The sequence below is a fragment of the Psammomys obesus genome, unplaced genomic scaffold, assembly GCF_907164565.1.
Source record: "Psammomys obesus unplaced genomic scaffold, mPsaObe1.curated_primary_1811, whole genome shotgun sequence".
In the NCBI taxonomy this organism is placed as follows: Eukaryota; Metazoa; Chordata; class Mammalia; order Rodentia; family Muridae; genus Psammomys; species Psammomys obesus.
In genome coordinates, this window is record NW_026596073.1 from 6,063,190 (window position 1) to 6,086,405 (window position 23,216).

General features: G+C 38.2%; 2 protein-coding genes across 3 annotated transcripts in view; one reads left to right on the forward strand and one right to left on the reverse strand.

Annotated features, from left to right (window-relative positions):
* Positions 1-9,512, reverse strand: part of Glipr1l1 (GLIPR1 like 1) — a 32,285-nt gene extending 22,773 nt beyond the window's left edge. Inside the window, exons 1-2 of the mRNA XM_055626195.1 lie at positions 9,324-9,512; positions 6,647-6,889 (exon numbers count right to left, since the gene is read on the reverse strand). Of these exons, the coding sequence (XP_055482170.1) occupies positions 6,647-6,889; positions 9,324-9,512 (432 nt within the window). The remainder of the gene's footprint in view (positions 1-6,646; positions 6,890-9,323) is intronic.
* Positions 9,513-12,713: 3,201 nt separating this feature from the next.
* Caps2 (calcyphosine 2) overlaps positions 12,714-23,216 on the forward strand; it is a 52,589-nt gene continuing 42,086 nt past the window's right edge. The window contains exons 1-5 of one of the 2 annotated variants that reach the window (XM_055626083.1): positions 12,714-12,759; positions 17,018-17,129; positions 18,930-18,979; positions 21,866-21,911; positions 22,001-22,126. In XM_055626083.1, coding sequence (XP_055482058.1) covers positions 17,052-17,129; positions 18,930-18,979; positions 21,866-21,911; positions 22,001-22,126 — 300 coding nt within the window. In that variant the 5' untranslated portion in view covers positions 12,714-12,759; positions 17,018-17,051. Of the gene's footprint in view, positions 12,760-17,017; positions 17,130-18,929; positions 18,980-21,851; positions 21,912-22,000; positions 22,127-23,216 lie in introns of those variants that run through there. The other variant, XM_055626084.1, reaches the window with a different exon arrangement.

The following is a 23,216-nucleotide window of genomic DNA, read 5'->3' on the forward strand; positions in this document are numbered from 1 at the left end:
AACCCCAGTTTTGGAGATGTAGTTCTGCTTAGGACTGTCCTCAGCAGCTGACCATAATTTGCCTCATGCTCTAGCAGAAGCATGGTTTGTCCAGCTGCAGATACTTTCTGGGACTGTGTGATCTTTGGAATTCTGGGTACTTTTCAGAGGGTACATACATGCCAGCGCTCTAAGAGATAAGGTTGATGATTGCTGGTTGTTTAGGGAGGTTGTTTGAGGTTTCTTTGGAGGCACGGTCAAAGAAGAAATAAAAGGAAAGAAATTAGATTCTGGGATCGCTTCCTCTCTCTATTTGTTTCTCTCCTATCTAATGTTAGGGGATGTAATGGGGGGGATAAAGCATGGGGAAAAGAAGAACCCATAAAGTAGCAATGACCAGCTACAGATGAAGCCTGGGTTGCATTGAAAACCTCAAGATGTTGGAGATGCCAGAGTTGCTGTATATCTGCCAAGATGAGCTGCATACATGGAGTAGAACCGTGATGAGACAAGACAGAGAAATGTGCTGCAATCAGCAACGTTGGAAACATCTAAGCCCACTAACATCAGACACAGAGTTGTAGGATTTGGTGGGTTTTGCCCTGATGGGTTTTGGTTTTACTGTGGTCTAGTATTTGCTAACTCTGCCCTGTTTTTCCTTTTTGGAATGTTAATGCATATTCTGCATCATTCACGTTGGAAATACAATCTGCTTTTTTTTTTTTTTTTTTAATTTTACAGAGGGTTTAAATGAAGAGCTTGCTTTGAATCTTAGAAGAGACCTTGAGCTTTGGACTTTTAAGCAATGTTGAGACTGGACTAAGTGCCTTTTGTCTTGTGAGATGGCTACAAACCTATGGGGACAGGAAGTGGAATGTACTGGTCTGAAGGAGAACGGCCCTTACAAGCTCATGTATTTGAATACTTGGTTGGAAGTTGGTGGAACTGTTTGGGAAGGATTAGGAGTTATAGCTTTTTTAAAAAGAGTTGTGTCACTGGGGTTGGGGTTTTGAGGTTTCAAAAGCCCAGGCTATTCCCAGTTAGCCTTTTGCCTTGTATTTGTGAACAGGATGTGAATTCTCAGCTACTGTTCCAGTACCATGCCTGCTACCATGCTCCCTGCCGTAAAGGTCATGGACTTCTAAAATTCAGCCAAAACAAACTTCAACCAAACCAAGAGATTAACATCTATGCAGACTCATAACAAATAAATTGAAACAGTATTGAAAAACTTTCCGAAATAAAAAAAAAAAATCTGTGTGGATTCCAAGCAAAATTCTGCCAGATTTTCATAGAAGATCTAGAGTCAATCATTCTTAAACTAAAACATAAACAGCATACAACAACAACAAAACAGAAGGAATACTTTCAAACTACTTTTATGAAGCCAGTACCAATTTAATGTCAGGTAAAAGAAACAACAACAACAACAAAAAAAAAAAAAAAAAAAAAAAAAAAAACCCTACAGGTTAATTCCTGATGAACTTATTCAACAAAACACTTGGAAAACAAATGCAAACACACAGTAACAAAAAATTTCACCCTGGCCCAGTTGGCTTTGTCCTGGAAATGCAGGGACGGTTCAACATATGCAAGTCAATAAATGTAATACACCACATAAATGGACTTAAAGGTAAAAATCATAGGATCATCTTAATAAGCACAGAAAAATCCTTTGACAAAAATTCAGCATGCCTTCATAATACAAGTACTAGAGTGAATAGGACTAAAGGGAACATACCTCAACAGAGTAAGAGATATAACTGAGAAACCCATAACCAACATCATCTTAAATGGAGAAAAACTTAAGCAATAAAATGAAATCAGGAGTGAGGTAGGGATGTCCACTATCCCCACTGCTTTACAACATTGTGTTCAAAGCACTAGATAGAGCAATAATACAAGGAAAGGAAATGGAAGGGAAGCCAACAGGAAAAGAAGATGTCAAGCTATACTTATTTGCAGATGATGTGATATTATATACAAGAGATCTAAAGAAATCTAGCAGAAAACTCAGCAAAGTGTCACAACACAAAATGAACAAATCAAAACCTTTTCTATACACCAACAACAAACATACAGAGAAGGAGATCATAGACATGCTACCATTCACAATAGTCCCCCCAAAAAGAAAATATCTAGGAATTAACTTAACCAAGGAGGAGAAAGACTTCTACAGTAAAAACTTTAAATATCTGAAGAGAGAGAAAAAGACATAAGAATACAAGAATATGGAAAGCTATTTCATGCTCATGAATTGGTGGAATTAGCATATGAAATGACCATTCTTCCAAAAGCAATTTACAGATTCAATGTAAGCTTATACAAAATCCCCATCTCACTCGTCACATAAAATAGGAACCATAAAAGACCCTGGATAGCCAAAATAATCTTGAGCAAGAAAAATGGTGGAGGGATTACCATTCAATATCTTAAAATATTCCGCAGCCCAAAACAAAACAATATGGGACTGGCACAAAACCAAACATGTACATATATTAGTTACTTTTCAATTACGAGTAAAACAACTGGCTGGCAGGCCTGGTGCCTCATCAGTAACTGAGAGCTACACTCTGATTCACAAGCAGCACACAAAGAGTGAGACTGGGCTTGGTGTGGGCTTTTGAAACCTCAAAGCCCACACCCAGCGACGTACCTCCTCCAACAAGGCCTCATTTTCCAAACCTTCCCTCAAAAGTCAACTAGGGGACTAGGCGATTCCATCGTTCTGCTCTCAGGGACCAAGCAGCTGCATAGGTCATCATCTGTCGCAGCCAGGGGAGCCCCCAGCCATCCCAGAGCTCTTTCTGTCTCCCCAACCCCTCTGTCTCCCTGTCTGCATAGTGACTTCTCTGGCCTTGTTCTCTGAGACTGGTGAACCTACCAGTGTTGTGCCAATTAAACCTGCATTTATTTATTTTTAACCCCATCTGAGGTGGCCTATATTTGTGTCATCAGTGGAGAAAAACCTGTTGCTAGGGATCAAGCATTCAACATGAGCCTCTGGGGGCCATTCTCATTCAAACATAGCAACACAGAAGGCCAAGGGCAGGGGGTAGTGGTGTGTGAGGGGGTAGTAATTTAATATTTGAAAAAGATGCCAAGAACTTACATTGGAGGAAAAAAAAACAAAAACAAAAACAAAAACAAAAACAAAACCAGCATCTTCAAAAAATGATACTGGGAAAACTGGATGCCCACATAAGAAGAATGAAATTAGACCTCTGTCTATTACCTTGCACAAAAACTAATTCTAAATGGATCAAATACCTAAACATGGAACTTGAAATACCAAAATGTCAACAACAAAACCCAAAATAAATGAAAGACAAAAGCAAATGAACAAAAACAGGGCAGTACACCACAGGATATGGGGTATAAGACTCCATTTGTCCAAGACTTGAGGCTAAAGGTTGGCAAGACAGATCTCAAACAACTAAAACGCTTTTTTTTTGTGCCGCTAAAGAAACAATCAGTCAAATTAAAAGGAATCCTCAGAATGGAAAAGACTCTTTGCCCACTATACATCTGACAGAGAATATACAAAGAAATCAGAAAGACCAAACTAAACCAAACCAAACCAAAATCCTAAAGCCTAAATTCCACCCAAACAAAACTCAAAGAGTCAAAAACAAAACAAAACAAAAAAACAAATCCATTTCTAAGAGATCTCAAGGCTAAGATAATGGCGTGGCCTTCCCATGCCTTACACTAGAGTGTTTGCCTAGGCAGAATGTTTGGGTAATGCTTGATCTTTAATAAAAAAAGCATCATGTGCAGTGGTCTCCAAACATAGTTTCCTTGCTTCAGAAGACTATATGATCACATGACTCTCTGTTGAGATCACCTCTTTAAGGTTAGGTGGCGATTTCTTTGTTTTCCCAGCATATAATAAACGTGCTGAGTGTTCGAGGGCCTGGTGTGTCTCCATCGCACACTCTTACTGGATCCTTGCTTTACAAGGCTTGTGTTTGTGTTTCTTAGTTTCCTGTCTCAACTAACATGCAAAGAAATGTGGTATATTAACACTGCAGAATACTATTCAGCTGTATAGAAAAATGAAATTATAAAATTTGCAGTTAAGTGATTGAGTGAGATTACCCAGACCCAGGAAGAAATCTCTTATCTGTGGTTTCTACTAAATCTTCAGATATGAATATATAACCTGGAGTAATTGCAGATACCAGGAAAGAAAAAAGAAACCACGGTGGGGGATGGGTGAGGAACAGTAGAGAGGGAAATAGGATACCAGCGATTTAAGAGGGAAATGGAAAAAACAGAGAGAAGGCTTTAATTAGGGAAAAGGGAGAAAAAATACAGAAGGTGGGAGAAAGACAAAATAAGAGTAAAAGTGAATTAGAGCATCCTAAGGAATCATATTATTACTATCTAGCTCAAAATTTTTAATTAAATTTTTATTTTTTATGTTAATTACTGTTTATTCACTTTGTATCCCAGCTGTAGCCCCATCCGTCCACCCCTCACAATCTCACTCTCCCTCTTTCATCTCCTCCTATGCCCAAGTCCACAGATAGGGGAGGTTCTCCTCCCCTTCCATCTGATGCCAGCTTATCCGATCTCATCCGAGCTGGCTGCATTGTCCTTCTCTGTGGCTCTAGCTCAAATTTTATATGATACATACAAGTCTTTGTTTACAGGTACATGAGTCTGAATGAAATTTTCTCATCTGAAATGAGCGTGTGAATAATAAACAATAACAACAAAACAAAAACGAACAAGCACAAACCCCACCAGTTGTGAGAATCCCAGTTTGAGTTGTCTGGCAGGGCTGTCTATGAGAACTCCCCCAAACATTAAAAGCTATTGCTATTGCCTTTGGTTGCCTCACAGAAGTTGGAGATAAGTCCCTACTGCTGAAGACACAAGGTACTTCAAACACAGGACCAGGATGATCCAAGTTTGAATGAGTCTTGGAGGAAAACCTACACTGCCACTTTTCAAAAGCAGCATAATTATTAACTGTATTCAAAATATTTATTTCAATGTCCACAGAAAAGTATAGGTTTTACCCTTCATAAAGAAACCTCTCCACATAACAGATGGATATCATTCCAGAAAATTATAATGCAGAGAGCATGTAACTTTGTGTTGCCTAACTCCAGGGGATACATATATAATACAACTTGCATATGTAAAGATCAGGGATTATAGAGCAAGAGGGTGTATAAGCTACACCCATTATATCTCAACAACATGGATTTCTAAACAAGACCTGAAGAAAGAGGTCTTCAATCAATATGCTAACAAGGAAGTGGGGGGATCTTACTGGGCTTTGACTGTGGTCAAAGATCTATAGGCAACCAAGGAATGCTAAGAGTAGGAAAAATGGTCTTCCCCAGGGAAGACACAAATATATTATTTAATACCAAGTGGTCAAGCCCTGAACTCATATACATAAGAGTAACATTATACAGACTGAACAGTTTGTATTTATATATTCTGTAACACACACATATACACACATATGCATATGTAACAACAATTAAAGAAATAAAGGTCATAAATTTGAGAGTCAGCAAGCAGAAGTACAGAAGTGTTGGACAGAAGAAAGGGATGGAGGAATATGATGTGATTATACTTTAATTTCAAAAAGAAAAGGAAAGTAAACTAAATTAAATTAGTGGGACATTAGCATATGGAAGAAATTATTTTAAGGACACAGTAATAAAGTTATCAAGTTGATCACAAAAAAAAATCCATAGATATAATAGAGGTATCAAACCGACATGATTTAAGCATACTACCAATATTGGAATCAGGCCACTACCAAACTTTGGGCAGAGTGCAGGAAATCTTAAGAAAGAAGGGGGAGATAGAAAGACCTGGAACGGACAGGAGTTCCACAAGGAGAGCAACAGAACCAAAAATCTGGGCCCAAGGGTCTTTTCTGAGAATGGATATTCCAACCAAGGACCATAAATATAACCTAGAACCCCTGTGCAGATGTAGCCCATGGTAGCTCAGTATCTAAGTGGGTAACCTAGTAAGGGGAACAGAGACTGTCTCTGACATGAACTCAGTGGCTGGTTGATTACCTCCCCCTCAGAGGGGAACAGCCTTACCAGGCTACAGAGGAAGATAATGCAGCCAGTTCTGATGAGACTTGATAGGCTAGGATGAGATAGAAGGGGAGGAGGAACTCTCCTATTAGTGGACTTGGAGAGGGGCATGGGAGGAGATGAGGGAGGGAGGGTGGGATTGGGAAGGAATGACGGAAGGGGCTACAGCTGGGATACAAAGTGAATAAACTGTAATTAATATAAAAAAAGAAATAGCAACCCACATATTGCAAATGCGTTTTAATCTATAGATTTAGTGTGCTAAGCTCAAGATTCCAAGGAATGTGAAGACCAGGGCACCTCATGTAGCTTATATAAAGTTGATCAAGATTGGAAAGAAGCAAAAACAACCACAGATGGAGAAAAGCCAGAAGGAGGAACAAGAGGATTATAGCAGATTTCTTGTAAGCAATGTAAAGAAAATGACAGCTGGGCAACATTTTCAAAGACTGGGAAATATAAACTCTGTACATGGAATACATAATAAGATAGAGGTCTATATTTTATGGATGTATAAAAATAATAAAGAGATTTTCTTGTAAGTAAAATGGACATAAGAACGAATTCATAACCTGCCAAGTACGTACCTGTAAATAATGGCCACATCCTTTAGTACACTTGTTAGTGTCGAAGTCATAATAGGCACTTTCATTATACCAACCAGAAATAACTTGACTTGGTGTAATTTTTATTCCACCTAAATATATGTTTTCTCCAACAGACTTATGCTTCTCAAGACATCCATAGTTCTTTGAAGTACAGGGATTATGAGCAAATTTGCACTGTTTAGCCCAATATTTGGCCAGTTTTGCTAATTCTTTGTCCCAAGTCTGAAAAAATAGAAAAATTTCAATTGATTAGTACATATTTACTTACAATAAAATCATTCTAATAAATGTAATAATTTAATTTTCAGTTACTTTTAGTTCTTTGGTAAAGACATCTTTTTTATTTTTTAAATTTTATTTGTAGTATTTGTTGTCTTATCTTAGCTAGTTTCTTATTACAACCAACTAACTGAAGAGAAACAACTTGAATCACCATTTAAGAGGGTTCAGGACATGATCATTTGGCACCAGGTTTCTGGGTCTATCATGAGGCAAACATCAGTAGTTTCTTCATAGTTAACTAGAAGGAATGAAAAATGAGCATAGGAAGTGGCTAGGACAGGTCCTAGGGGCCCTCCCCAACCTTGCTTCTCTAAAGACTTATGATGGATCTCTAGAAGTGCAAGAAAATAGAACAGTTGTATCACTCCAATACCAAAGGCTTCAATTCGACTTCTTGCAATAGTTTTTTGGTTGTTATTTTTTCTCTTGCTTCAACTTTTTTGTTATAATGACTACTTTTCTACCTAGATGTCTAGTTTTTGATCGACTTGATACAAGCTAGAGTTAGCCAATGAGAAGAACCTCAAATGATGAAATGCATCCATCAGATGGCCTGTAGCAAGTTTGTAGGACGTTTTCTGGATTAATGCTCTGAGTTAAGCTCACAAAGAATTCTAAGGTAAAATAAATCCTTTATTCCCTAAGTTGGTGATGGTATTTATCAAGGCAATCAAATAGAGACACCAGACATCACCATGTGCTTACTCCTCAAAGGTTTTCTTCCTATGTGGAATTCATGCCTATTACTATCTCCTGGCTAGTTAGACTGACACCTTTTATCTCTGCCTTCGTTGCTCTTTATATCTGCATTGCCCCTATCAATAACCCCTTCTCACTAACCTTTTCTCATGGTCTCTTGCTCTAAGAGAGCTCTTCAACTGATGTTACTCTAAATCAAAACCAGCAATAGAACTAGACCAAATTTCAGTGGTCCTTGATACCCTTTCAAAGGTTAATTACCTTTGCTTCTCTGCTACTCCCAAATTGCTGTGTTTTAAACACTGGGTTCCTGCCTGGTTCTGAGACAGAAATTCTGTATCTATGCAGATTAATAAGGGAATCATTTGGATGGAGCTAAAAGACAAAAAAAAAAAAAAAAAAAAAAAAAAAAAAAAAAAAAAAAAAAAAAAAGAAGAAGAAGAACAGGCAACTGACTTAAGAACCTTTAGGTTTGACCTCTGGAGAAGGACACCTGGTGTTGCCTTTTCTAGTTCCACTCATCACCATAATTATCCTTTCTGCCATTGCTTCCTTATCCTTCCTTATGCCTTCTGGAATGTGCATCATATTCAGACAGCCATCAGATTTGCTTTTGGGCATACCTATGGGAGTATTTTCTTGGTAGTAGTTAATGCAGGAGGGCCTTGACTTCTGTGGGTGGTTACCTTCCCTCAGAAATTGAGCTCCAGATGTATAAAAAAGGTAGGTGAGCAGGCCAGGAAGTAAGCAACTCCTCCTCCCCAGAAAGCAGCATTCCTTCATGGGCTCTGTTTCAGTTCCTGCTTCCAGACTCCCACTTTGAATTTCTGCCTTGGCTTCCCTCACACCAATCACTGTAGTAAACCTTTTACTCCCCTAAGTTGTATTTGGTCAGCGTTTTATCACAACAGAGATGCAAAGTAAAACATAGGGTGATTGGTATGTTCCAGGGTACAGGCCGTTAAGCTCCAGATGATTCTGTCTCAGGGATGCCAACCACTGTCATCAACTGCCCCCTACCTCAAAGTGATGTCACATTCACGCCTTCAGCTTCCTGTGATAATTGTTCTCTAAGATGTGTCCCAAGCCTTTCGAGTGAGTCCTAAATAGTAAAGCCTATGACAGATCATTAACAACTATCAGAAAGGACACTTCCCGAGAGCAGAAGCAATTCCTGGAGAATAACAGATCTCGTCTCAGTGATCTGAGTAGAGAAGATGGACAAACCAGAGTGCCAAAATTAAAACAATGCTTCCACTCCCTGACAGTCAGACCATGAGCGCTTCGAGGCTCACCAATATTCTGCAAAGTTTTGTACAAACATTTAGAGCTTGATTCCTAATAACCTATGATTCTTACCCCAACTGGCCCATCTCAGGAAGGACGGATGGAGGGGAAATGTACCATTTTTTTCTAAAACAGCAAGGTCCCTACTTCTTCTTACCTATCCCGATATACCATGATTTATTTTCATATGCCAAGCGCAATGTCCTAGGAGGTAAGAGCAATAAACTTTCTCTTCACTGTTATAAAAGGATTCAGGGCGATTCTTCCTTTTCCTCTAAGAATTCGTCTGCTAAAATTTTAGAACAAATTCTGGTCTGGTAAATCATGTTACATCTCCCTCTCCTGCCTAAAGTCATTGTTCTGTATAGCACCCCTCTTTCTTTCTCACCAGGTAATTCATATTGGCTGCTGGAGGGTTGACCTGGCTTCGCATTTTATTATGGTGGTCAATGCATTCTTGTTTAAACTTCGGGTTATCAATACTCGGCAGGGTGGGAATATCTGCCTTGGAAAGGTTGTTGAAAAGCAAACATAGACCCAATGTCCAGAAACAAGTATGTTTCCTCTTCAGGGCCATGGAAGGATGCGGAGGAAACCTTTGGTGAATATGCCTGAAGAGGAACTACTCTGACGATGCTGGCTCTGCCTTACTAGGCTGGCTTATGCTTACTGCCTTTCGAAGTCAGTGTTGCCATGGAGACGTAAGCTTGTAGAGTTCCGAGATCTAAAGTTTTAGATTCTCTGGAAAGCCTGAGGCGCCCTCTGGTGAACAGTTCTAACCATCCAACTTGCTTTCAGAAGAGCTGAACCACAATCAATGCACAGAGTGCCTGGATTGTGAAAAGGAATTCTGCGGGTGCTGACAATGTGTCGTCGGGCCTAGCTAACAAAATACCGGGAGTTTGCTGAAGATATTGGAGCAAAATGTTTAATCACTGCACTCAGGAGACAGAGGCGGAAGCAGCAGATCTCTTTGTGAATTTGAGGGAGTTCCAGGCTAGGCAGAAGTGGAGATCCTAGTGGGGAGGGAGGAGGAGAAAAAAAAAAAAGGCAAATGATTTATGAGTTTCATAGACTCTATTTTCATGCTTAGCATTTAAAAAATTATTTAAAATAAGTTGCATATTATTTTGTCCCATTCTTCAGATATTGGAAATATAGAATAGGGAACTGATGGAGTCTGTGGTATCCTGAAGCCTTCAGTTATTACCTGGTCAAACATGTAGGATTTTGCTTCTATTTCCTTCTCAGTGACTGCCTGGAAAAGGTGAAAATGCTGTGGGCATGTGGAAAATTAGAGCCAAATAGTTTCTCCTGGTTAAAAAAAAAATACTTTCTGATAGTTTAGAGCCTCCATATTATATGATGACTAGCGGATTCTAGACCATTTGTATCCTAGAGAGTAGGAACAGAAAATATGCTGATTGCTCAAATGAAGTTATGAGTCAACTTTGTCTTAATGCTTTCACACTTTGTCAGTTACTGTTAGTCAGCAATAAACCAGAAAGTTTCCGAAACATCTAATGATATTTTTCAGCATTTCTTGGTGAATATCTTTAAAACTCAGGTTGTTTAATATTTAGGCTATTTATAGTGCCATTTAATTCAAGCAAATACATGTTTACATGTACCAAATGTTCTGTCCTAGCCAGTTAAAACCACCACCAAAATAAATAACCAACAACTTATTTTAATGAAACTCGTTGCCTTTTTAAAATCAGAAAGTAGAAATTAAGTTATAGGATGAAGTCAGGTGCCATGGCACAAGGCTTTAATTTCAGCGCTCAGGGAAGGAGAAGCAGGCAGATCTCTATGAGTTCGAGCCCAGATTGGTCTACAAAGTGAGTCCAGGACAGCCAGGGCTACACAGAGAAACCCTATCTTAAAAAAAAAAGTTATTATAAAATAAAAACAAAAGCACACAGCCAGCAATAACAATTTCTATGGCACTGGAGAGGACATGTTTCTCATTTATTATAGTCTGACGTGGGCTTGCTGTATGCACTGCTGATATGTCACATAGGCAAACTGAGTTTCTTGCATCCCACACTCCAATACAAACATAGGTATGCATGTTCTTACATGCTCAGGCAGATTACAGGTACTTATGTAACTGACTATGGCGATACACTGATCTCATTTGTGTTTACTTTCTTGGTTCAGTGGTGTTTGTCCCTTTGGCAAGGACACTCCTGGCCTAGGCGCTTTGTACTTGCTGCTTTGCAGTATCCTCTTTCAAATCTTCCCTGATCTTCCTTTAGTTCTTACAAGAGGGTGCCCCCCTTTTTTTCATTGAATCAATTACTAATTGAAATTGCATCTGTTTCTGTAGTGTCTGCCTACCAGACTGTGCACTTCACATAAACAGTGGCTTCACTGATTTTTCTCTGGAACCCAAAACAAACACTTTATGCCTCCAGTAAAAGTTTGTTGACTGAATAAAGAAACAAGCATGGTATTATTATGTTGTATTGGTTTTAACCTTCTTGACCACAGAAACTTTGTCTTATTTGCCTTTTGTAGGGCACAATAAATAGTTTTTTTATTCCATGATTTAAGAGACAATCATACATAGGCTTATGTATGTATGTATGTATGTATGTATGTATGTATGTATGTATCTTACTTCTTCTAATCTTTGGTACATTAGCAGACTGTTCAGTATAGGTTGAATACATGGAAGACTGTATGCAAATAAATATTGAAAGTAAAGCATGAACTTCGAATGAAAATTTTGTAGTACATAGAGATGGTTCAAAGGGTAAGACTCCATACATGTTCTGCAGGCATGAGGACCTGAGTTTGAATACCCAGCTCCCACATAAAAATACACACATAGATATGTGTGCCTATAACCCCAGCATTGGAATTGAGGAGCAAGGCAGAGAAATCCTGATAAGTTTTGTCCTTGGTTTTGCTTTTCTGACCGGGTCTCATGTAGCTCAGGTTATGATGTGCACATTTAGACATTAATGTTAATTTTCAAAAGATATCGCAAAAAAAAAAAAAAACCAAAAACCCTGTTATATAACATTTGCATATTTGACATTACATTTGTGAAGATGCCACCTGTTGCTACAGGAGTAGAGTTTTACAACTACCCCAAGCTAGCTTTGCCCCTTAATAGTCACGGGTCATGGCCCAAAGATGTTTCAGACATAGCTAAGATTTTGGTGGGAAAATTGGTGGTAGGCTGGGATACAGGATGATTTTATGTTGTTTTCTTCTCTAATATTAAACTGGACTCCATATATGGTAGTCGCTCTGTGAAATAATGTTTAAAGGAATTCCAGTAAATGAATGATCCACCCAAGGCTGTGGTCCTTGCCGGGCTTTGGCACTCTCCTGGTGCAGGAGGGGCCTGCTGTGAGCTAGTTCTCTCCAGTGTTTCAAGTCTGGGCCAGGGTTTAGAGGTGGGCCCTCTGGCCTGGGAGGCTGCTGGTAAAGCAGAAACCCCTTAGATTTAAGAGTGATTTTGTCTGCAAGCAGACTTCGAAACCTGCGGGGTGTAAGGATGGCAGGCACAACTTGCGGGGTGAAGGTGTCCAGGAGAGAACTAAGGGAGTGGTGTTGAAGTCCCTTTTATTCTAGGGAAGTTGGAAAGGCTGGCAGGACGCTTGGAGAACGAGCTCCGGTTGCCTAGCAACCCAAGACGCTGCTTGAAACTGTCGTGTTGGCGAGGAAAGGCCCCTTGAGAAGCCGATGGGAAGCTCTCAGAAAGAAGTTTTTGGTGGAATCGCCGGGGTTTCTGTCATTTCCACCTCTTCTATTCCTGGTTTGGGTTGTACGGTGGATTCCTGTTGGAGCACTGCGAGTACTGTGAAGTAAGATTTTAACTGAAGTAGGAACGACTTTGTATTCAGTTGCATCTGTTGTCAACAAGGATTTAAGGCAGTCTTGGTCCCTGTTTCTTATGGAATTTAAGTATTGAACTGTATTTATTAATCTTTCCGCACTCCTTTCCTTATGAACTAGATTAGATCCCTTTATCCTTTCGTTGTGTGCTGGCTTTGTATCAACAAGTTACAACTCACTGATTCACTAACTAGGGGAGAAACAATAACATCTGGAGTTGGACCGACAAACGAGAGGGAGAGAAGAGGGAGAAAACAGGGAACAGGCCAGGAGCCTACCACAGAGGGCCTCTGAAAGTCTCTACCCAGCAGGGTATCAAAACATATGCTAAGACTCATAGCCAAACTTTGGGCAGAGTGCAGGGAATGTTATGAAAGAAGGGGGAGATAGAGAGATCCGGAGGGGACAGGAGCTCCACAAGGAGAGCAACAGAACCAAGAAATCTAGGCCCAGAGGTCTTTTCTGAGACTGATACTCCACCTGTGGACCATGCATGGAGAGAACCTAGACCCCTGCACAGATGTAGACCATGGCAGCTCAGTCTCCAAGAGGGTTCCACAAAAATAGGAACAGGGACTGTCTCTGGTATGAACTCATAGGCTGGCTCTTTGATCACCTTTCCGAGGAGGGAGCATCCTTACCAGTCCACAGAGGAAGACAATGCAGCCAGTCCTGATGAGACCTGATAGACCAGGGTCAGGTAGAAGGAGAGGAGGATCTCCCCTATCACTTGACTGGGCTAGGGGTATAGGAGAACAAGAGGGAGGGAAGGTGGGATTGGGAGGGAGTGGAGGAGGAGGCTACAGCTGGGATACAAAGTGAATAGACTGTAATTAATATAAAAAATAAAAATTAAAAAAAGAAAAAAGAAAACAAACAAAAAAAGAAACAAGGAAGAGATGAAGCGATGACTCAGTGGTTAACATCACTGAAGACATTAGTCAACAACAGTAACGATTGCTACTACTGTTAGCTAGCAATAGCACTCCATACTGGCAATGGCTGGATGGGCCAGGGTCTGTTCAGACTCGCTATTTCCCCTCTTGCTATGTCTCACTTGCTTTTTCAAGTTCTGTACTTTAGCACGAGTGCAGTCCTTAGCATTCAATCTAAAGCTCTGCTTTCAGCCATGTGTGTAAAATCATGAAACTTAGGTTTTAAGAGTCCTTCAGTCCTCATAGCAAATTACCTCCTGAGGCCTCTGTTTTCCGTACCAGCAAGAGTAGACTACTGGAGAGAGATTTAGAGCCATGTATGAGTTAAGGCCCTGCAATAAGTGTCACAGTTAAGCAAAGTGAAATTCATGCTTCCAGGTCTCAGCTTGCTCAGTGAAAAATCAGAAGCTTGGGCCATTTTAGCTTTTGCAGCCCTGTCCAAATCATTAGATCCTCTAATTGGGGTGCTGGGAGGCAATTGCTAGTCCTGTAGACTCCAATGTGCCCCTTCTAAAAATATTTCCCTTTCCAGAATTCTTATTTGCAAAGTGAATGGCTCACTTTTGTGCCGTGTAAGTCTGCATTAACTCATACCTAATTGACTGAACTCTCTCATTTTCTGGGCTTTCTGCTAAGCCCTGAGGTAATAAGTGAGCAGCATCAGGAGCTATCTCTTTCATGAGTGTATAGTTTTACTGAAGAATATTTGGTGCTATCTGGCGCTGCAAACATCTTAGCCAATTGTTTCCTGAAGGACTTATATGTTGGCTTTCTGATGAATCTAACATGGGTGTAATCCAAGTGTGTATGGACATTTGTGATGCATTAATTTGTCTATTGACTAAATAAGTATTTCTTAAGAATCTGCAGTAAACAGCAGCCTTTGTGGTTGTGATAGTACGTTAGAAATGCAGAGAGTTAGTTACACTGGGAAAGTACAAGGAATGGCAGGAGCAGAATATTCTGGAGTTTCTATTTGCTGTTCTTATTAATTGTAGACAAAGTCTGGTGATTTCAAATGTTTTACAGTTATTTGGAATTGCTCCAACAGTTACTAAGGGATGAAGTCAGGAGGCTGATAATGTGAGTGAGAAAGCCGTATGGTTGGCTGCTCAACATCTTTGTCTTACCTTTGAATTGTGTTTTAGTTATTGCTCTATGACTGTGAAGAGACATCATGACCAAGGCAACTTATACAGAAAGCATTTGACTGGGGCTTGCTTTCAGTTTCAGAGGGTGTGTTTATGGCCATTGTGGCAGGGGGCAGGGCAGCAGGCAAGCAGACAGGGCACTGGAGCAGCCACTGAGTGCTTACATCAGACTGGGCCTTTGAAACCTCAGATCCCATCCGCACTGGCACACCTCCTCCAACAAGGCCACACCTCCTAATCCTTCCTAAAACAATTCCACCAACGGGGGCCCAAACATTCAGATAGACAAGCCTATGGAAACAGTTCTAATTCAAACCATCACAGGTGTCAGTTAGAAGTCGTCATGGCAAAATCAGTAACTTGTTCTGCTCTTGAGCCCATGGCCTTGGATGTGTTAGGCAAGTGCCATTCCGCTGGGCTATAGGCAACCTATCCTACAAATGTCATAGCTTTTGTGATGTGACCAAATAATGCATAATAGGTTTAGAACATAAAAAATTCTTTTTCTGAAAGGACGTCGAAAAGGGAGCCATATGAAGCTTTATGTTATTGTGTTATTATGTTCAAATCTGGTGATTTGTGCTGCTTTCAGACTGTGTTTACTTTGGGTAGCTAAATATTCTTGAATATGCTATTAAAGTGGGATTCCTGGCTCAAGGTGAGGGATTTTTAGAGAAGAATGATCTGGGGTGGGCATGGGAGGAAGAAAAAAATGCTAAACTGCAAGGGAATTGGGGTTAGATTACACTAGGTAGGAAGTAAGATAGCTGCCATCTACGAGATGTTACCTCATTCCACCAGGATGAGAAAAAGGTGCTAATATTCCATTTATTTTATACATTATGAACACCAACTCAGAGAGATTACATTCCAAAAATCAGAATTTTAACATTAGTTTATCTAACAGAAGCTGGCACTGACATCCTATCCTGAAAACAACAAATAAACAAAAAATAAATAGTACAAATGTCACCAGGATAGAAAACACATTCACAGTTCTAGCCTTGTGGGCAGAAAGCAGGTATAGCATTGAAGATAGAACCTGTGTGCCTACATTCCAGAATCCCTGTAGTGAGTGTCTGTGAGCACAGAGACCTCTGTTTCCCCTACATTTTAAGAAAAGCTATATCCATGGTAATATAAATATGAAGTCAAAATAAAAGTGCATAAAACTTTGAGGACAGAGTCACTTGATTTAACAAGCAATGTTCTTTACACCATTACATAATTACTAATTATACTGTTTGGTAGATTTTTTTTTTTTTCAAGACAAGGTTTCTCTTTGTAGCTATGGCTGTCCTGGAACTTACTCTGTAGACCCTTGAACTCAGGGATTCACCTGCCACTGCTTCCAGAGTGCTGTTGTTAAAGGCATACTCCACCACCACTCAATTTAGAAATATTTTCATTAGTCTATTGTGACAGTATCAAAATCCACCCTGGCTTGAGAACTGAGTATAAATAAGACTAGCTCGTGTGAAAAAGAAGACAGGTTGACTATCATTAGTCTCCTAATTTATTGTAAAGCCTCTGTATAGACTGAGTGACTTGAAATAATACAATTGTCTCATGATTTCAGAGGTCAGTGCATAAATTTTGCGTGGAATTGCTAAAAACCAACTGCCAGCAGGACTGGTTCTTTTTGGAGGTCCCAGGGGAAAGAGTCATTTCATGTGTCTTGTGCATCTTGGAAACTGTTCACCATCTTGTCCATCTTTGGTGGCAGTTGCATAGCATCTGTGTTCCTCTCAGACTTGTGATTCCATCTTCCCACCTTCTCTATCTGATCTAGATCCTCCTGCCTCTCTCTTCTAAGGACTTCTTCTAAGTATTGAATGAGCCCAACAGATTAACTCTCCCATTTCAAAATTTTAATCTAATTCCACCTGAAATATCCCCTTTGCCATGAAAGAGACATATCCACAGTGCCTAGACATTAAGACATAGGTCTTTTGGGATATACATTATACATTATGCATTTGCATTACTAAAACTCGATTTTAGTTTATAAAGTCAGTAATGGTTTATTATTAGCCATAGCCATTAAACACAATGACTTCTTTCTAGGAAAACTACTGTGTGTGGGTTACTTAAAATTACAGTAAGAATGACCATTTTGCATTATTTTATCTTCTTAAAAGCAAGGCATATTGCATGGGAAATACATACATTTGAATGGATTTAGAGGTCAGAGGAGTGGCTGCTTCTGGGAGCCAAACTCGGCTATTTTCTCAGCGAAAGAATTCAATACAAGTAAGTATGCCCTTGAATTTTCCTCTTATAGAATGATGTCTTCAGTTGCTTCCAGCGCCCTTTACTACTGTTTTTTATGTTTACAGTCTCAAATATTTCGGGTCAACATTTCTTAGATTTGAAAGTGTGAGCTGCCAAGATTGAAGGCAATCATTATTTTAAAATTTGCTGTTGATTGATTTGGTAATAATTTTAAGCTTATTGCTTTTTCATTGTTATTTAAAAATTAACAATGTATTTACAGAAAATATAAGAGAAAGAAGAAAATATAAAGGAAGAAGAAAATATCACTTTCTTTACAATGTTGCCCCTATAACATGCTAGGAATTTATGTTTAATTGGTACATCATTGTAAACTGCATATTTAATCACTTCATCTGTAAGCATTTTACATATTAAAAGCTTTAAAAAAGTGTTCATATAAGATATGGTATAGTTTATATACAAAGGAAGATTTAAAAGATCATAAACTAAACTTTCTCTAAATTGTATACTATTTATTTAAAATGAATTTCCGGTGACCAAACACTTTGAGTTTTATTTATTTTGTACTCAAAACCTGCTTAATGTAATGCCAGTTACTAACATTACCCAACAATAAATGAAATGAAGACTTACCTCAGGAAACCTCTAGTCTCAGTGATAGTCATATTCCAACATTGTGAAATTCAATTAAGAATAAATATTTAATGGAGAACCATACATGCTTAAAGCAGAGAAGATGGTAAAATGTAGGTGGAAACAGAAGGTTTCAACAAAAATGACATCTTCGCTCCCTGAGTGTTGAGGATTCTGAAAGGCAAAGGATGAAGAGATGATGGACACTAGTGATTGCTCCAGCCTCAGGCCAGAGCTATGGATGATTTGGCATTTACCAACTTGCTATTTTTGTATTGAAATGCAAAAATGTTTCCAGAGCAAACTTACGTTTTTATTTTAGTTATGTAGGAAGGGCATCTGGGTTTGTATTGTGAAGAACGTCCTTCTCAAACCTCAAGACACAATTGCTTTCTAGCAATGGAATAACTATATGCAGTTTCTCTCTTTGCCTGGTATTTTACCGTGATAAATATATTTAGAATTTCGTACATGAACATTGTATTTATATTCATTTATATTTAGTTTTATGAATATTTATATTCATTTTCTATTCCCCCACTCTCCCCCAACTCCTCCTAAGCACTCCAAACTCCCTCTCACATGGCCTGTTACTCTTTAGTTACTAAAAGAATATAATTTATTAATACAGCCTGCTGAGTCTCTTTAATGTTGTTCATGTGTATTTAGGGCTGACTACTTGGGACTGGTTACTTCGTCAGGGGCTTGTCCTTGAAGAAGATCTCTCTGTCTCTGTTTCTCTCTCTCTGCAGTCATGAATTGCCTGTAGCCCTTCATGTAGGGGTGGGGCCTTGTAAGATTCCCTCCATCCACAGGGGATGTCAATTGATGCTGTTTTTCAGGTCTTGTTAAAACGAGCACGCTGTTGAGATTTCATGGGCCCAGGTTCTGTCATGTGTATATTTTACAGGAAGCATCCCAGTCCTCTGTTAGTCCTCCTACCTGCTCTACCCTTGTTATTGTTTGTTGGAATATCTTCCCAGCTGGCAGAGAACTAGGAAGGTGATGGTTATCTGTCTCAGTTGTCATTTTCTCTGTCATAATCACAATGAGGAGGGGCTTGGGAGGTACACTTTCTTTGGAGTTTACTCAGAAAAAAATCTAATTGCCTTTTTTCATCTAGTCATGATTATCCTTTAATGGATAAGGCACACTGATTCTTTTTTTTTTTTTTAATTAAAGAAAAAATGGACCTCCAGACCATGGATGATCCAGAACTCCTGCCTACCTATGTAAGCTACATTTCTTCACATATTTACTGCTAAACAGGCAAACATTTACATTACCTTGATTAATCAAAAAACTATATGTATGTATGTCATATATACATACACATATATACTTTTATTAGTTAAAACTATATATATATGTATATGTACACATATATGTGTATGTATGTTGTTTTGATTGTGAACTGCAGAAAAACATGTATAAATAAAGCCTCAATATTATTGTGACAGAATCCTATCTTCTGATAGGATAGCGGAATACTGATAATGTTCTATTGTTCTTATTTTATTTAATGCTATTCTCACATTTTCCTGAAAAAGATGAATTCTTTCTTTTTTCGAGTTGGATATGCTTGTTTATTTTTACATAAGAATTAAATCTCAGCTGAATATCTGATGCTGCAGGATTCAGAACATCATCAGTATTGTTCAGAAGTGGCTGATAATTTGATCATGTATATGCTGTTGTATATATTTGATCACATATATATCATTTATACACACACACAGACACACACATATATATATATAATATCAGTTCCAAAAAGGCCATATTACATAAATATGTAGAATAAGGCAGCTGTAGTATGATTAGGGCCATCTCAGAAAGTGCCAGAAATTCTGTCATAATTCCCAGCTTAAGCTCATTGTTAAGCTCATTGCTGAAACTTGTCAGCAATTGAAACCATAGTTTCTAAAATCAAACATTCTAACACAATGCAGTCTAAAGGTATTTTTATTATACTGACTTGAGAAATGACAGTTGGAAACTATTTGAAGTTTTTGTTCTAAATCAAACCATTATGTTTCTATAAGAACAGAAATTTGTATATGTAGTAAAAGCATTGCATTCCTTTTTTTCCCTCTATTTTAAATTTAAATTTTCTTTTTATTTATATTTATTACAATTTATTCACTTTGTATCCAGCTGTAGCACCCTCCCTCATCTCTTCCCATGCCCCTCCCCTAGTCCACTGATAGGGGAGGTCCTCCTCCCCTCCCTCTGACCCTAGCCTATCAGGTTTCATCAGGACTGGCTGGAATGTCTTCCTCTGTGGCCTGGCAAGTCTTTGTCCTTTTAAGATTCAAGTTTACTTTAAAATGATACATAACATCACAAATCATATAAATTTAGAAATTCTTTAGGGTATTTTGATACATGTATAAATCAGGATAAGCATGCCTACTTTATCCGCATATATTAAAGAAATGTAAGACATATTTCATTTTGTGATTGGCATAGTAAAAGTTATCTAACAGAAAATACATATGTATTTTAAACTGTTATGTTGAAGAATATGAGAATGTAATTATTTTTTATATTTATATATTTTATATTATTAAAGTTTTCTTTTTCATTTAGAATATATCTTACATGTTACAATTTCAAATATTTGAAAAGTATAAAATAGTTGAAAATGTATTCTTCATATAATTTAGATTACAAGACCTCTTTGACATAGAAAGTAAAAGTAATAATTTGCGAAGCTGTACCACACCACACTGATACTTTCTGGATACTAAAAATAAACAAAGTCAGTAATTTCATCTGTTTCTACATGATAGATACCTATATCTTCAGGTATACATAGAGCCTAAGTTATGTTTAAGTAAAAAGCTATACGTAAATACTGAACACAGAATAGGAGATTATAGCAAGAGGTGAGTCAAGGAGATTAGCAAGGGGTGTTTCAGTTGTATGCTAAAATAAGTTTTCCAATTGATGTGAAAATTTATTATTTACCATACATTTTTATTTGCTCATTATAAAAATTAAATGTATGTTAAGTTATAAATAAATTATAAATTAAATTATACTAGCAAGAAATTTATGCAACTAATAAAATATTTAAATTATTACAAGGTTTACTTAGTCAATTTGTACCCATAGAATGCTTTGCTTGTTTTTCTCTGAATATCTATACTCAGCCTATAGCTGTAGTGATAAACTAGTTGGTTGATATTGTTACTTGCTATAAAATATTATGAGCGGTCTCTTGGTGAAACCAAATTTGAATGCTTAAAATAATATTGTTGACTATTCTCCTGTGCTATCCACTACTTGACAACTCCATATATGGTATATTTAAGTTTTATTTGAATTATTAATACCTCTCCCTCCACTTTTTAAATCTCAGAAGTCAACAAAACAGCAAATCAAATCTTGGGTCATAGTATATGCTGGTTTCCTTGTAAACAATCCAACACTGGCTGATTTCAAGAGAACGGAGTTGGAAAGAGACGTGCAGTTACAATATGATATAGGCACAGGTCTCATTAAGCTTCCACCCGCTCAGCTCAGCAGCGCACAGGGTACCATAAAGCCTGTGCGATAGCAGAGCAGGAGAATCATTGAGATGACGGGCTTTGCGTGCCTACTGCCTTTGCTTTTCTCTCATCTGTCTGTGTATGTGCGGGGTGTTCATCTATGCATCAGGGGATCATACCTCATCCTCCTGAGCACTGACGACAAGCAGCTGCCACTCCTACACAGCTTTCATGTGGGTTCAGGGGATCTGCACTACAGTTCTGTCCAGCAAATGCCCTGTTCATTGAGGCACCTTCTTATTCTCACCTTTCTGAGAAGATAATACTCTGAATAGAATTGATTTAATTATAAATTTGTACCATTTTATTATTATGCCATCATATTTATTATTATCATATTTAATTATTATCATCATTTTGTTAATAGTAACTGTATATAATATCCAACATGGAAAGTTACTGAATATTTATCAAAAATGTCAACACTTCTTGCTATCCCGTGGCAGCCAACATACCGTCAGCTTAACTGGGAATTTATATAGATACTGTATTTGATAATGATTTTTCTGTTATCACAGACTCACTTAGAATTTTATGAGCTGCATAGATTATTTCTTTTAGGGTTCCACCACTTGATCTTGGAAGCCTTGTTGACTCTGATGAGGAGGTAATTTTAAGTTTATATCTATTTACAAATATTTTCCTGCAGCAGCACCTATGAGCACGTCCTAACTACCATCCCATTTCATTCTTCAGGACAATTTTTCACAAGCACCGCATGGCAAAGTGCACGATCATCCCAACCCACCAAAGTTACGTTCTACCCTGGGCTGGGTGATGCCGTGCCAAAGACCATCCACTCAGCATCAACTAAATGAAGTGGTCAGTATGTATTTCAGTGTGACATACATGTACATACAATGTACGTACACATCATTAGAGCTGTTCTTGGCTTAAATCTTTTTGCTGATTGTTCTGTGCTCTGCTCAGTTTACATAGGCTGCATAGAAAAATTCCCAACAATGGTCCTCATGAAATACTTTTATAATTTTTCAGCCCTGAAATGACATTTTAAATACTTCCTATAAAGTTGGCAAATTACAGGTGTATCTAAGCATGATTTCCAGGAATTAAAAAAAATGTAAACTGTGAGATCATATTACATTATCTGAATGATAGTAGATTGGACTTCTTAGAAATTAGTTCAGACTTTAAGCTCCTAGACTACTATGGAGAAGGAACTAATTAATTAAACTCAACAACAACAACAACAACAACAACAACAATATTAACGAATACCTCAATCTGCGTGTTACAACATCTATTATCCTAAATTTGGCTCAGCCTTCTTTTCTGTTATACTTGGACCTCCTCAGAACTCTCCAGAAGTCGGGCTGGTATTTATATTTCCTTTTTGCAGTTTCTATGTCTATCTAAGTGAGAACAAAATGTTCACTGACTATTATCTCTTGCTACCATAGAAATATGACAAGGAAGCACAAAATACTAGGGAGTAAAATACAGTGTTCGTCTGGAAAGGGTAACCAGGGCTTCTCTGTGAGATTAATCTCCAATTCTCATAACTATTTTGGTTGAAAAAAAAACATATATTAAATATTTAATTGATAAGCTAGGGTCAGATGGAAGGGGAGGAGGACCTCACCTATCAGTGGACTTAGAGAGGGGCAGGGAGGAGATGGGGAAGGAAGGGTGAGATTGGGAGGGAATGAGGAAGGGGGCTACAGCTGGGATACAAAATAAACAAACTGTAATTAATATAAAAAATAAAAATTAAAAAAATCTTTGATTTTAATTCTTTTACGTCACTTTAGTATCAGAACCTTAGCAGTGAAATGAGTCAAGGATTACTGAGACCAAATGCTCATTCTCATCAATTTTTTTTAAAAATTTGTCATTACACACACACACACACACACACACACACACACACACACACACACACACACACACA